Source organism: Camarhynchus parvulus, chromosome 3, assembly GCF_901933205.1.
Source record: "Camarhynchus parvulus chromosome 3, STF_HiC, whole genome shotgun sequence".
Lineage (NCBI taxonomy): Eukaryota > Metazoa > Chordata > Aves > Passeriformes > Thraupidae > Camarhynchus > Camarhynchus parvulus.
The window spans coordinates 94,399,583-94,416,118 of record NC_044573.1 but is presented as its reverse complement, the minus strand read 5'-3'; the positions used below and the strand labels follow the sequence as shown (position 1 = coordinate 94,416,118).

The 16,536-nt window shown below is 37.1% G+C and overlaps 1 protein-coding gene across 17 annotated transcripts in view; it reads left to right on the top strand.

The window, feature by feature from the left end:
* Positions 1-16,536, top strand: part of RIMS1 (regulating synaptic membrane exocytosis 1) — a 316,106-nt gene that overhangs the window by 155,483 nt on the left and 144,087 nt on the right. For all 17 annotated transcript variants that reach the window (XM_030945482.1, XM_030945475.1, XM_030945480.1 and 14 more), the window contains exon 5: positions 1,826-2,697. In XM_030945482.1, coding sequence (XP_030801342.1) covers positions 1,826-2,697 — 872 coding nt within the window. The remainder of the gene's footprint in view (positions 1-1,825; positions 2,698-16,536) is intronic.

Here is a 16,536-nt window from a genome sequence, read left to right as displayed (position 1 = left end):
CAGAAAACACCCTGTGGAATTCTTTCAGATAACCTTATGTTTTATCTCTTCATCAATGATATGAGATATCATTGATATTATTTCCAATTTTATTGTTAGAAATAATACAGTTGAAAGACCTCATTTACATGTGTGAAGATAACATTTGTGTAGAACAGCAATAATACCATCTTGAATGCAGAGCAAGTTGTTTGCAAGAATAAAGCAACCAGAAGGAAACTATTTTAAATGAGTTAAAGAGGTAATTCCTGAGCTGCATTTCGTGTGATGAATGGGTTGAGGAGTAGCAAATCAGGAGAGGCTAATGCAATGAAGCAGTTGCTGTTCCTTTGGCGGCTGCCTGGCAGATGGCAGAGCAGTTGAGGACAGAGCCTGTGACAGCAAAACAGGAGTCTGCCATAGAAGATTCTCCAGATTCTGGCCAGAATGGTTGATGATTTTTTTCCCCCCAGCTATTGGAGCTGCAAATGGATGATGAGCAGCGGCTAGTAAATTACTTTGTGGGTGAGATCTGTCTGGGTTTAACTGTATCAAATTCAGGTTAGTGTTACATATATGTATTGTGTAAGTGATGCCCTTCCATAATTCTGTTTACTTTTGTCCCTCAACACAGGGAAGGCCCTCAGAGCAGCTGTAACTTTTAGGGCAGGAAAACACTTTAGATTTCTGCTTTTCTGCCCAAAACTGAGATGTTCGTATCAGTTATACAAAATTAGTGTTCTTTACTTGTCACTGAGAGTTTCAAATGAATTCCAAGCATTCTGATTAAAGACTATCTGTAGTAAGCTCAGGTCTCATTAATTGCCAAAAACTCTGGAGAAACAGGAGATGAGGGGAAAAAGAAAAGAGAAGGGAGCTTAATGCGGATGATGTCCAACTTTGTTCTTTGTGAGGGTCTTTGATATGTAATCCAAAGATGTGTCAGTTGTGGAAGGGAAGATTCAGTGCCACAAAACAAAGTCCTAGTGGCTTTGTCCCAGTGTGCATTCGTCTCAAATACACTGTATAGCTGTGTTCCTCCTTCTTCAAAATCAATAGATTCATATGTGAACTGCTAAATGAAAGGGCAGTTGGAATGATGAGAGAAGTTCCGCCATTAGGGAATTTTATGATTATTTGGCTTGCTTATTGGCTTGCAGAATATGAAAGAGAAGAAAAAATAATGCAGCTTCATTATTTATTGTTTTGTACTTATGTCTGCATAGAGAAATAAACTTCTCATCCTCTTTTATTACTGGAGAAAGGAATACCATTCCAGGAATCAATCTGCTTTCCTTTACATGCTTATGAAACGGGCACTTCTTTTTAGAGTTTCAAAGATAAATCAAACTAGTTTAAATATTATTTCTGGATATATTATCTTTTGCATTTTTCTAAACTATATTACTTCTTTCTGTAATATTATTGTGGTAGCTACTCCATTTGATGGTATTTACATCTATGCTGTCAGGGCACTTGAAGTGAATTTTGTGGTTAGTCTGTAACTCCCATGACTGCTGCCAGAAAAATGGAGAACATACTCTAGTAGTCTGTCATAATGTTGCAGTTACTTCAAAGGCAACTCTGGGTCTTCCACCTTACGTGGGTAAATTATCCATGTCAATATTAGTTTTTTATTTTACTCATTAATTGGAATATTCGTAATTTATGTTTTTGTGGACTCTGGAAGTTGTTTGCTATTGGAAAATAAAATTAAGAGGGAAGGATTAATAGATTTAATTCATGTTAATGGATTCAGTATTTTCTAATTGTTTTCCATAACTGTATGCAAGTATTTCTATTTTCCATTCAATTCTTCATATTACTGTACTCCTTTTCATTGTAGGAAGAAGGCAGTACTGATTTCTGACCAGAATGGCAAAGGTGTAAAGAGTGAGCGTAAGCGTGTGCCAAAATCCTCACTTCAAAAAGAAGGACCAACAGATGACAGGGAGCGTAAAGAGCGGCATGAAGGTAGAAGGCTGGAGAAAGGCAAGTCACAGGATTACCCAGACTTGCCAGAGAAACTTGAGGAAGGCAAAGTGCCTGACGATGAAAAACAAAGGAAGGAAGATGAATATCATACCCGTTACAAGAGTGACCCCAATCTGGCAAGATACCCTGTAAAACCACACCCTGAGGAGCAGCAGATGCGCATGCATGCCAAAGTTTCTAAAGCACGACACGAGAGAAGACACAGTGATGTAGCTTTGCCACACACAGAAATGGAGGAAGCGGAGGTACCTGAGAATAAATTAGGAAAACGCTCACAATTACAGGGAACTCAGGACAGAAAATCTCTTGTGGAAACTCAGAGGTCGTACTCTATAGACAGAACAGGTGATGTAAGAATTTCTGTTTCTAAACAATTAACTAATCATAGCCCACCAACTCCCAGGCATAGTCCAGTTCCTATAGAACACGTAGAATACAAGAACCACGATTCCTTTATAAAACAGAGCCGCCTTGATCCTAGCTCTGCTATTCTCATGCGAAAAGCAAAGCGGGAGAAAATGGAGACCATGCTAAGGAATGATTCCCTTAGCTCTGACCAGTCGGAATCAGTGCGGCCATCCCCTCCAAAGCCTCATAGAGCAAAAAGAGGCGGAAAGAAAAGGCAGATGTCAGTTAGTAGCTCAGAGGAAGAAGGGGCATCAACACCAGAATATACTAGCTGTGAAGATGTGGAGATAGAAAGTGAAAGTGTCAGTGAAAAAGGTAAGGACTTTTCTGTATATTATGCACATGGCCATGATTTGGGGAAAAAAAATACCTGTATTTTTCTCTCTCTTTTCCTCTTTTTAATCATACACTTTTTCCCCTTGCCTTTCTTTTTTTTGCCAACTGAGAAGTGTCTTATACCTGATTACATGTGCTTTACAATGTTTCCTTTTGCATTCTTAGATGAGGTGATTACAGGTAGCATCAGCTGCTCAGTTTCCTTTTCATTCTCTTCCCTCTTTCACCTGGAAGTGACAGAATTCAAGGGTTCTAGTCTACTCTCTTTATGATATCTGTACTTCTTTGGTCATTACTTCATTCTTTTGTCTGTACGTAGAACAGACAAAATGGATGGATTTAAATTAAAAGTAAGTTCTGTAACAATCAGAGGAGATCATTATAAAGCATCATAAGATAGGCAAATTTTTACTACATTTAATAAAATATCAAAAATCTGCCAGAGTTCATTGTTACTATGGACAAGTAGATATGGGGCAAAGGGAGTGTTATGTAGAAAAAAAATGAGAATTGACAAAGTTGTTGTCTAGATGAATTTTCTCTTGAGCTAAGAAGTATGTTTAAAGTCTCTTATTTCAGTTTGTCTTCATCTATTGATGGTAACGCTCTGCAGCAAGGAGTAATTTGTAGTACACTATGTGCTTTTAAACAAAGCCTTTCTTCTGGCTGAAGAAGTTAATCAAATTTAGGAACCCTGACCAGATAAAATAAGCATTGTCAGAAAAGACTGTGGCAGAATTTAGCAGCAGTGTTATAATCCTGCTTTGTCTTTGGCTGACAGTACAGTGAGCTGAAAGCTTTTTGTGTCTTTGGTTTTTAGCTCCTTAGTTTAACTATCTGTGTTTGTACCTTGAAAGTTTCTTGCTGGTATTCATACTGAAAATTCCAAAGGCTTGTCTGCATTGCCTTTTAGTTCCTGGCACTGTTTCCTGACGTGTCTGTGATTCATATATGCTAATCTGTCTGTCTGTCTTTATCTGGTGTTGTGGTCTCCTAGCATCACCTAAAGCTCTAGGAGTACATAGCAAAGATAGCAGATTTCTCTCCTGTCCCATCTGGATAATTGCTTGTTTTAACTTTCTAAGCATGAGCTTTTCCATTCAAAATATGGCCACTTGCTTTTCTGCTCATTTTTAAGGAGGAATGGTGATCATACTCTGAAACTTTATTCCAGACTCCACTCAAACATGAAAAAAAAATCTAACTTATTTGACTGAATTTTGTCAAATACTGGAGTGTATCACACAGTCTCTATCCTTGGACATGCTCAAAACCCAAATGGAGAAGGCCCTGAGCAATCTGCTCTGCTGACACAACTTTTGAGGAAGGGTATTTGAACTAGGGACTCACAGAGGTCCCTTCAGTGTCAACTATTCTGTCTTTCTAAGACAACACATCTCTTTCCCTTATTTTGTGGCAATGTTTTAAGCTGACATTTGGATTTTTTTTCCCTGACTCCATCTGTTGGAAGTAGAAGCCAGTAATACAGCATTTCTTTTCCATCTTTCATTATGTTTATCAGTTTGAGGTTGCTTATGAAGTGGATGGAATTTCCCATAATCAGTGTAGGTTTTTCTTATAAACTGAAAGGTTGTTCTGTAAGTCAAGTCCAGGCTGAAAGTTACTATACTGATGTAATTACATTGATATAGTTGGTGTTATAATAGTCTTTCATAAGTAAAATCTTTCAGTAGCTGCTTTCAGGCTTATGACACTGATCTCAGCTTTTGACCAATTTCCCCATGTATTTTTAAAACATAAAGGCTTAGATTTTTTTCCCCTTTAGGGTTATGAATTCCAAAGAATTTCAAATATTGCTAAAGGTTTATGTTCTCAGTGACTGAATCAAGTTCTTGGTAACCTCCTAGACACATGTTCAGGGTCCCCCTTTACAGAGTGGAGACCTTGGTTAGTATCATATCAGAGTGCTACCTCAGTGTATTTGGATAAAAATTATTGATTGGAGTATGTTAGGGACCTGTCTGATCACTGACCTCCACATACATGATTTAAATTTTTGAGCATTCCTTGGGACTTTGTATCTAATTGTCAGCATAAATATGTGTGTTGTGTGTATATGTGGAGGGGTACTCAATGCATTAATTACAGAGGTATATTTATTAATTTAATAGCTATGATATTTAGCCATTAATTTTTTTTGCCTGATTTTTGATATGACTTTTCCTTAACAAGGATTGTAAATGGAAAGCCTTCGAAGATGGGGGTGTATAGCCCATAAAAAAGAGATAGGAAATGTGAATAAAAATGAGAAAGCAGAAACATTTTTTGATCATAAAGTATCCAATTATTTTTATAGTTACCTTTTCACCAGTACTTGAAATACTCCGGAGTATTTCATAAAGATCGATGGGAAGGCAGGAGATTTTATTACATAAGAAAATATTTTAGAAATTCCCCAGTACTCTAAAAAAAATGCTGCAGTAAAAGGATTTCGTTTTAAAGATGTATATATATGTAAATAATTTTAAAATGCTGCTGTTATAACCCTGGTCATAATCCCATTCTTTGCAATTTAATAGCACTGTTACAAACCAAATTTCACCAGAATTTCTTCAGTTCTTTGCTTGTAACTTGGGAGAGATACTGCACAGGTTCAAAGTTATAGTGCTTTACATTATAAACCCAGGAGGGTCTGGAATCCATCCTCTCTTATCTAAATGTCAGCTCAGTCAGAAACCTGGTGCCAAAGTAATATAGATGAAGCTAGAAACTTTGAATGGCCCTATAAAAAAAACCCCAGATCTTAAAAGTAATGTTTGCATTTGGTGAGTGCCAATATGAAATGATCTGCAACTTAGTAATAAAGATGTACTATTTTCAGTTCTATGTTGAACAAATAAAATAGAAGTTTCTGTGAGAAACAACTTACAGGGATGTTTAAAGGCAAATGATGCCCCAGAGAAAGACACAATACAGGTAGGATGGATAAGACTGTATTGAAAATCAATAGCCAAAAATGTCATATTATGCAGATACCGTGCAAGTGTTATTTTTTAACATTTGCATTTCCTAGAAACAGATTAGTATTGCATTACCCTATCTTCTGAGCCCAAAAAGCCTTCAGAAAAGCAACCTAATCTAGCTAGTGCATCCCCTGCTATTTACTTTTATAATTTAATATGTATGTCTTCAAAATTATTCAAAAAATTATGCACAAGCACTAGGAGATTTCTTTCCAACGAGTAAATGTGTTTTGAAATCCACTGGGATTTTACTTCTTTGATGGAGGATCCAAAGATTTGTGTCAAATTGTTTCCATGTTGGAGTAAATCTAAAGAAAGGGCTCTTTATAGTGTCAAAAAAAAAAAAAAGATGAGTGTCATCTCAAATTCTTATTAAATTATCTACACCCTTTACAGGAAACTACAGAATGCTGATAATAATTTTCATTCTATTATTAATAGAGGCTGTAGAACTCCTTTTTCTGAAATCTCTAACAGTTGAACACTAGGTGGACTGCATTTCTGGTGAAGTCCTGGCAAGGTGAAAGCAATCCTTGTAGAAGGCATAAATTGCATTCATACTTTCTTCAAAGACAAGCTAGAATAACATAAACCAGACTAGTAAAAATTAAATCCAGACCTCACTTTAAAAGTAACAGTTTCTGCCTACTGCCATCCAGTGAAGAACACAAATTGTATTTGGCATAAGTTTGAGGAAACGTATTTTCTTTGAAGTTGAAAAATAAGAATTTGTGTAAAACTAGTAGATTTGTGTCCAGATGAAGTTGTATAAAAGTTATTATACCCATTGATGGATACAAGAGGTAGTTCAGAATTTGTCAGAACCTTTGAAACTGTAAGATAAGATATTGTTGGAAACTGGAGCAATGTGGAGGAGGTACTGCTCTAGTACTTTTATGTAAATAAATGTGCTAATTATTTTACATTTTGCATACTTATTGTTCATATTTGCCTACATATGTATTTTGTTCACACACTTTAGGCTTGAAATTACAACTAATACTCACAAATTGGTAGCAAAATGTTGAAAACCTAAGTAAAAATCACTCTGTATACTTGCTACTGGATTTATTTGGGAGTGAGGAGAGCATGATAGAATTGGCGCCTTCCTTGAAAAACAAACTCCTGAAATGGCTTTCTGCTTTCTTTCAGAGAAGACATGATTGTTTCATTCATAATGCCTTTCTCATGGTACTGTGAGAAACAGGGTGACCCAATTTAATTTAATTTCATTCTAGTGAATTGATTTCTGGTTAGAAAATGTAATGGGCAGGGATCTTGCTGTTTTCTTGGTTTATTCCCAGGTGTGAGGTTGTGAGCAGGAGGAGAGGATCTGGAGGTCAGGAGCAGAAAGGGATGCTGTGGTTTGCTGACAAATATGTCAGTGCTGGCTCAGCTCCAAGAGAAAAGGATCTGGCCCCTTCCTCCATCCTTTTCTGGTGTTTTGAGGGTCCCTTTGGGTACTTGTGCTTGCGGGTGCTCCCAGGAGAAGGAGAGAATAAATTATATCCTTGCCCCAAGGATTCGTTCCAAGCCCTGTAAGCATTGTTGACACGAAAGGTGGCTTGGGGGCTGAGAGAGAAACCACAGACGTGCAGTGGGGCCTATAAAGGAACAGAAAGAAAACATCAGGAAAGGGCTGTAGAGAAGAAGAGGCTGGTTTGAAATGTTTTTAGTTAAACTTTTTGACTGAGATGTTTTCAGTCTGGAGTGTAGGCAAGTCAAATTGTACTGTAACATCTGCTAGCATGTTTTAACATCTGTTTTTTTGGAGAGTTGGGCATGGAGTTTTAAAACTGGAGCAGAATTTGTTTAAAAGTGCAGCTGAGATTTAACTTAGTGTAAAATAAAATTCCCTTCCTAGGAAGATTGCTGGTTTTTAAGCATTAGTTCAAATTTATCTTCTAGTCCTTGTGCAGTAATTTATACCTACATCTGATTCACATTGTAATGGAAATATAATTTAAAATGACTCTTGTTTCAGAGTTTTGTTCATTGCTAACATTATTCAATGCTATCAGTATTCAGTGCTTTTGAGCAGCTGAAATTATTTACAGTGCTTGTGGAGCTGTAAATAAATGCTTGTTGAATTAGAGTTGGGCAGTAAAAAATCTGGTTTGTATATATGAAATTACTTAAAGTACATGAATATACAAGTGAGATGAGCTGAACATGAGTGGGGGAAAAAAGTTAAATAGTTTCCAAGATATCCTGCATTTCAGAGAAATACGTAACTATATACATGAGGATGTCATGGAAGATATGTGGCTGAATCTTCTTCTAAAATCCTAATACAGTTTTTCTAGTTTACCTTAAGAAGGTTGTGCTGGAGGAAGTTCAGATGAAAGAGGAAAGTATCACCAATGTCTATAAAACATGATAAATCAGGAAAGGTGGGATGGATTGTGGTTGAATAGTGTAGGGAAGTGGGAGTGAAAAAAGAAAGCAGAAATAAGTAGCTAAAGGGAGAGAGGTTGAGTGAGTGCTCCACTCTTCCCCTGGAAGGCTGAGTTACTGCTAGGAAGGTTGAAGCTTGCTGCCAGAAACCATGTTAACCCTAAGGGTAAATAAGCAAAGTTAAGAAAAACTGTAATCATAACTTCTTACTCAGTTGAAATGGAGAATTCCTGAAAAGAAAAATAATTTTCTTCAGAGCCTGCACTGAGATTGCTCTATGTTAGCAGTAGTGCTGCTGTTCCTGTGGCAGGATCTGAGCTAAGCTGGGAACATCTGGGGCTAAATTCACAGTACTCCTATCTGTACCTTGTTCTTTTTTTGTCAGCCTGTGAGCCATTTCCAGTAAAAAATTCCATAATGATCTGATTTTGGAAAAGGAAAAAAGAAATGCACCTTTTGACTTATCAAGATGATATCACAAACCATGAAGTCTAGATTTCTTTCATATCTATCTCAGTTGGCAAGACCTTATGTTTCGTTGCCATTAATATGGCCTGTCTTCTGGGTTGCTAGATTTTTCACAAGTTCATGATTTTATTAGTTGTTTGTTCTTTGCCGCTTACTTTTCTTCTGCACATCTAATTCATGAAAAAGCTACAAATTTGTCATGATAGGAAGTTTTCCAGTAGTAAGATGATTATTTTCATTACAGGAGGGCAGATACTGGAGCATGGTTGGCTTGGAGCCTTATGTTCAAAATCACTTAATGTTTGACGTCAGGACACCTTTACTTTCAGGAGCTGTGAGAGTGTTTGAACTTGTAGAGAAACCCAGGGGCTCTATGGGCTTCTCCATGAAAGATCAGTTCTCAAGAACATTCAGCAGTCAGTTTTTTCCATACAGAAGCCATTGCAGGTAGCAGGCATGAGAATGTGAGCATGAGCTTTGGGTCATGGAGCATTTTAAGGGTCAAAGAGGAGGATGAAAAAGCCTTTGAAAAGCTTGCCCTAATTTTAGCTGCTGAGCAGTACTTTTCAAAGTACTGCTATGAAGTTACTGGACTTCAAACTCAGTAACTTGACACATGGCATAGTGTTATAGTCAGAGGTTGATTCTTTCCTACACTTCTGCCATTCAGTATTTTTTTTATGCCTGTATTTTTTGTATACCCTAAAAGTTATGTGAACTCAGCATTTACTGTTACTCTTTTGATCTGAGAACTTAGAGAAAAAGGTGAAATGTGAAAGATGAACCAAACTGAGTTTGGTAAAACTGCATAACTGAATGGTCTGTGCTATGAATTGAAGAATGAGTTGTGGTCTTGGAACTGAAATCCAAACGTTTGCATTTTTCCACTTGTATGGGAAATCTGTCCCACTTTGGGTGCAAAATGAAAGCCTATGAAAGAAAAAGGTAAATTAATTACTGGCTTCTAGAATAATATGTGTGCTGTTATTGGTTTTAATTTTGATTAATTACAGAGTTAACTAGGAACAAACAAGTATCTGATTCTGTTATTTTCTGAAGATGTTGATTCTGTGTCCTTTTCTTAGTGTATTCACTAAGTGTGTTTTTTGTATTCTTCTGATGATATCTTTGTTCCTTCTTTCTCCTGTACAACATGTGAGCTTCATAATCAGGGACTCCTGATCTGTTTTTGTAATCTCTTAAGTTGATTCCTATCTCCATTTCTCCTGTGATGCCAAGCACAACATGTGCTATGTTTTCAAATATTCCCATCCCACTGGTGATATTTTCTGACTAGCAAATGAAAGAGCCATTCTTTGACTTTTTTGGCCCAGTAATGAATTGTGGTGCATTCTCGAGCTCCTCAAGAGAGGAGTGTATGGAAGATGCCTGTTAGGGTTTGTTCTTGGCCTGTGTCCTGCCTAGTAGTAAACAGAGAGTGCTAGCTGGGCCAGGGCACAGCTGTTCCAGGGATTACTCTAAAGGCACACTATGAATGACAACCCATTTGGCACTGGCTAACACAATGGTATAAGTTGTAGTCACTTGTTCCTTATTTAATTATCTGCTGGTTTATTGCCTTGCATTTAAATAGTAAGTTCAGTGGAGTCCAGATTTTCTTTTTATGATTGTACATTGACTATTTTTACAAGATTTCAGTATGTGACTGAGACTCCAACTTGCCTTGATGATAATGAATTAGAATGCTTATTTAGTGCAAGGACATATTATTGCTAAGTACCTTTTTGGTCCATTTATCAGCAACCAGCAGAATTCAGGTTACTTTCTAGTGTCCTCTGACATGGTTGCAATCTCTCATAGATAGGTGCAGGTTTCCTCCATGAGCCTAGATGCCTGTTTTCACTACGTACTTACTTGCTGCTAATCAGCTAAATTAAAAGGGTAATTTTATTTGCCTGTTTGGTTTTCTTGTCAGGTATTAAAGTATGTATACATGTGTGTATACTATGTATATTTCTGTGCTTATAAATATTGTGAAACTCTTTCTTTCATTTTTTTAGACCATATAGCCTTTTTCATCCTTTGGGTTGGTGTCTTTTCAGTTTGTTTTTGGTTATTTTGGTTTTGTGGGCCATTTAAGAATGTGGTTGTGGGGTTTTGTTTCGACTTTGTTCATTTGTTTGTTTTACTGATGGGGCCACCTCTAAAAGATACAACAGAGTGATATTTGTGTGCATTGGACCTTTCTGCTCTTTTCATTTTCTACATCCTCACCCCACAGTTTTTAAGATCTTTAAATAATAATTCTGACATCTTATCATGTTTGTTTTCTGGTCAAAAAAAAAAGACTCTTCTAAGGTTTTAGTTTAAAGGGAGTTCTTTCACCACCCAACTTGAAGATACCCAAGGAGGGGGAGGAAGTTTTGCAGTTCAATTTTCAGTTTGATAGGTGTTTTTGTCTTTCCTGAGTAAGTTTGCTGTGAGAACAGAAAGTCTGCAAGCGCAACATTGCAAAGTGTAATATGAAACACGATTATTGGTTGGCTAAGGCACGCAGTAGACAGCTGGTCCAACGTGCTGTTAGTCAGTTCACCACTCCTTCTGTAGATACCCAGCTGCTGTAGATGTTGAGATTTGTTACTTTTTTAGATATTCCAGCACTTTAAATCTCTGCATTTGTACATGTCCAATGTCTTGACAATACCTGTCTCTTATGCATGAGTTCCTCAGCACATACCCTTGACTGACTGACTGCTAAAATTGTTTATGGAGAGATTTCTAATTGTTAAGCAACTTCAACCCTTTTTTGTAAGAGAGTGGATGTCTTGGAAATACTGTGATGCTATGCAGTAAATGCATGCTCACATCAGAAGTGTTTTAGACCCTTAATATTAAATATTTTATTACACATTCTTTTAAGCCATGAGGGAACTTCTAATAAAACATTATATTTAGAATAATTTCTTTCTACATTTTCTTCCTCTCTGTAAACCTGACATTTTCTATTTTAAAAAAGAAAATATCATCATTCTTTACTTTGTCACCCGTGTCTTTGTGTACATTATGTGCAAACTGGACCAAGTCTAACTTGCTCCATTGAGCAAGTTGAGAAATGTGCCTTGTATGATTCATTAGGACCATAATTAGCATGGGATTATTTTACAATTTTCAGTGCAGATCTGGAGAGAATTTAAGGATGTATTTAAATTCCATTACACAGAGGTTTTGATTCCATATCAAGTCCTAGCTTAATATATATGATATTAGTTGGGGGAACTATGTGTGGTAAAGGAATAAGTAAAATGGTTCTATTCATAGAATGGCTTGGGTTGGAAGGGACCTTAAAGATCATCTGCCATGGGCAGGGATCCACCCACTAGACCAGGTTGCTCAGTATCCCATCCGACCTGCCCTTGAATCTCAAGGGATGGGGCGTCCACAGCTTCTCTGGGCAACCTGCTCCAGTGCCTCAGCACCCACTGAGTAAAGAATTTCTGTTTAACATCTAATCTAAATCTCTTCTAGTTGGAAACTATTTATCTTTGTCCTACCATTATATGCCTGTATAAAAATCACTCTCCTTCTATTTTATATTCCTTGATTTCCTCTCAGGCATGTGTAATTCAAGACAAAATGCTTTCAGACATACAGCAACATATACACAATAATTTCTAGAATTTAAAGTTCCAGTATTTGTAACCTAGTCCTCAATTTTGTAATTCTTTGCTTTGCAATAAAGCCTCAATGCTAGTTAGCTATTCTAATTGTGTAGACTTAAGGGCACACACTTCTTTTTGCCTCTAAAATTCTGTGGGTGCTCTAGATCAGCTTAGAAGTTGTCATTTGCAAGTAGAAGTCACTTGCTGAATAAGATGTGAGCTTTGAAATTTACTTAATGTAGTAACAAGTCAGTAGTGTATATGTTTTAATGGTTGGCTTGTTATTAATTTTGTTGTTTTAGTGAAAACATAGGTACCTTTTCACTGAAAATGTAAACTCAAATATAAATGTAACTTGCTATAAATTCAAAAGAACAGTTTGTAAAACTTTGCTGATTTTCACAATGTTTAATAACTAAATAGCATAAATCATCTAATAAATAGAAATTATAGAAAAATATAAAATAAAATTATATCAAAGTTTATTATAGTTGTGTTCTAAAAGTAGGTAAATATTTCTACATTTTAATGCTATGCTATTAAAATAATTAGGTTCTAAGAATTTATTTTGCCCTATTGCTCAGAGAAAACAAAAACTCCAGAGGTGGCCCTTTTTGAACTATAAGGCCACATGTTCTTAAACCATTAAAATTGTGCTTAATGAGCCACCAGATGGAGCAGTCAAATCTCACTCTTTTTGTCAGCCTCTGTGCAAGACAGTTTCTCTCTCAGCAGAGAGAGAATCTGGAAATATAGGCACACTTTACTACTTGAACAAGTAATTTGAAAACCTTTTTTAGATCTTATCTGTATGTGCATTTTTTTCCATAGGCAGATTTATATTGTCCTATAGCTTTAGTGTTACAAATGATGTATGGGAAGTATCCTGCATATGGAAATGACACTGACATGAATAGCTCTGTGGAAGCAGTTACTCATTTCTTGAATTGAGTCCTATCCTCAGGGGAAAACCACAAAACATGGCAAGGAAAAGGTACTCTTGTTTGAGGATCACAAGCCAGATTTTCAAAATTTGGGAGGTTCAGAGTTACACGTTTACATGTCTCTCTATGTTTGTGCTTAAGAAATCTTGGTGGAGCTGCATATCCCCTTCCTACATACCCTAAATATCCTTCCAAACTGATTTTCTAATGCATAAGAAACGCTTGTGTAGGGAGACCACATTGTCTGCTTCGGGAATGCTACTGTCAAGTGGCTTCAGGAACAAAAGGAAAATAACAATAATGTATAAGAAGGAATGTTTCCATATTCTTTGTTTTACTGTAGTTTCATGGCATTACTAAGACAAGATTTTTCTGGGAGGTGTACAAGTTTGTGAATATATATATTTATATGAAATAGAATGTATGTGTGCTATTAGAAAGCACTCCAGTGAGTCTGTTCCATTAAGTACTTCAAGGATCATGATATGTAATTAACAGGACATTATCTCAGAGGTGGGGATATACAGCTATGTGTGAATATAAAATCCTGCAGATTTTTTGTTTTATCCTTTGCCTCTGTCATGTCTTTGAAAGTCAGAATGTTCTGCATTAAAGATTGTCAGCGGGTGTCACAAGAGAGGAAATGTCATTCTGAAGCAGCTGGATACAGTTCTTGGAGGGCCTCAGCCCTGCTCCCAGCTCTGACGTGGGAATTGTATCAGGCACTGGTATCCTGTCAGCTTTGGGTAGGAGTGACACACAGCTTTGCAGAGCAGGAAGCTCATGCTGGGCAAAGCAGTGCTCCCCAGGTGACTCTTTAACCCACTTCAGACTGTTCTCAGTATGCTGCTGAATTACAAGGTGAGCAAAAACTTCTGCTCAGGCAGTGAATCCTAACCAGTGTCATGAGCTCAGGGCTAGTGATAGCCACGTTCTTTCAACTCTGCCCGTCCTGGGTCATTCAGCAGTGTCATGCCAGCTCTTGCCTGTTGTGCTCCAGAGCACTACCACAGCGAATTTGTGTCAGTTTATATCAAAATATGCCTAGGAATTTTGTATTATCTGCAGGCTCAGATTTTACTTAAAATATAGTATAAAAGTGACTTGTATTTACAGATAAAATAGGACCTTATAAAAGGATTCAGAAATACAATCTTAAATAAATGTAGGTTCTCAAAAATTTCTGGTGTTTGTTGTTTCTGCCAATTTTTGTGTGACACACTGAACCTTATCAGTGTACCCAGGTGTTGTAGGGGGATAGAATATAAGAAAATAAAGGTAGTATAGAAAGTAATCTTACCCCTTAAGGAGTTGCAGCTGAGCCAATTACTAGAAATTTGGAACAGGCCTGACTTTAACAGGCTGCAGCTGTAGCCAATAAGAAGAGTGTTATAAAAGAGTGGACTGGTTGAGGGGAACTGGAGTCAGTTGGCTGCTGTGAGGACAAGGAAGAGTCAGTGCCTAGAGGAGCTGCCTATGAGAAGCTTCACGGAGGCACAAAACTCTAGCAATATGGAACCTTTGCAGTACAATAACACCAAGGTGTAGGTTCAGCTATCTCCCATGGGAGAGGCATTGCTGATTTGCCAGCAAGGGACTTGTCACTCTCTTTAAGCAGATAATGTCTAGGGAAGGGCAGAATAGTCCCCTATGAATGGAATTGGATCTGACTATTTGGGAATAAATCCAGTTGTGCTGCTTCTGGCTCTTTTCCACAGAAAGGTTGCTGTGAAATCAGTTATAAAACAAGTTGGTTAATCTGTTCTTGTTACCAAGTTTTAAAGATCACTGCTAAGAAGGTCTTAGGGAATGACTATTCCTACAAGTAACTGAAACACATAGGAAGGCATTTAATTTTTCCAGTGGGCAGTTGGTTTTTTTCTTAAACAAAGGTACCCTTTACATTTTGACTTCTCTTCAAATATACTCTAAAAAATCTAATGTATCAGCATAGTTTCTCTAAAAAAAAAAGCTGCAACAACAAATATTGATATGAATTTTAGGCATGTTGCCATCATAACATCAGTTATCTGTGCTATTGTGGACATAATCTTGCTTTGCCCTAGAAAATTTTTATAAGGATTAGGAATGAGTTTTCTGACAATGCTTAAACAGCATGGTCACTGTTAAACCCTGCATTTAGATGTGTGGTTTTAGCAATTACTATTTTTTTTTTCTGGATGGTATATCATATTTTAAAGTAATAGAAAATGCTGCTTAATAGAGGTTCCTTTTGGAATGGTCAGTACATATGGTACTGCTGCTTTAATTTCTAGGTTCAAACCTGATATTTTCTAGAATTAAAAGCTATAGGAGGAATCTGAATTGTAGAAGGATTCAGAAATTAAACCATGTCTACATCCATTTAGGTAGTAGGAAAAAGAAAAGGAAAGAATGTGAGTTAAGTTGTTAAAATTATCCTGAAGTACAGAAACAGAATAAAATAGTAACACACAAATGTCTATCACCTCTGGCTGTATAAACTTTCAATCACAGCCTGTACAGGAATTAGTTCAGGACACGTGTAATCTTTTGGTTTTTTACTTTGTAATGGGGGTGGAGAGTTTTTGAAGGGAGGGAAAAAAAGTTGTTTTAAGGAATTTTTGTAAGGTTATGTAGCTGAATTAATTAAGCTGTAATGACATTGTCACCTTAGGTAGGTTCTCCTATTTTTGCTGTAGTCTGGGTTTGGACGGAATGCATTTTACTTCTCTTTTGGCAAGAAAACTCAAGTGCAGGTGGATGCCTGCAGCCTCTTCCTACAGGCTGAATGGATTGCAGCAATTTGGTTTTGTCAGCTCAAGCCTGTACGTGAGCATGGCTGTCAAATGTGGTGCTGGCATAGCAACCCTCCAAACCAGCTTACCCGGCATCAGCCAGGGAAGGGACTTGGCATATGGGTCTTCCACATCCACTGTGCTGTGGGGTGTGGGTAGAGACAGTAACACAACAACCAGAAACAGTAGTTTAGCTGGGAACAAAAATAATATTTTGATGCCATTCATCAGTAAATTGTAAAGTCAGTGCCTGCACATTTGTCCCCATTTAACTGAAAACATCCGGCCTTGGTTAGCAATTGGATAGCTGAGCAAATTGCTTGAATTGGGGTTTGTTTAAAATGACCTTTGGCTCTAAAAAAAATGCTATCCAGCAGATCTTTTATGGATATTTTAAGTTAATATGTTACTTACTGCCCTTGTCATGAACAAAAATACTCCACAAAATCTCCGTACATACAGAGGTCAATTCATCATCCTTGGATGTCAGAAGAAGTCCAGAAATCTGTAAATCTGACAGTGGCTGCACTGTTAGATTTGCACTGATGTTCTCTTTTGACTGTCAGTAGATTCTCCTCAGTCAAGGTCAGTTATCAAAACGATCTAGCTAAGGAGTTGTTGACTTTTG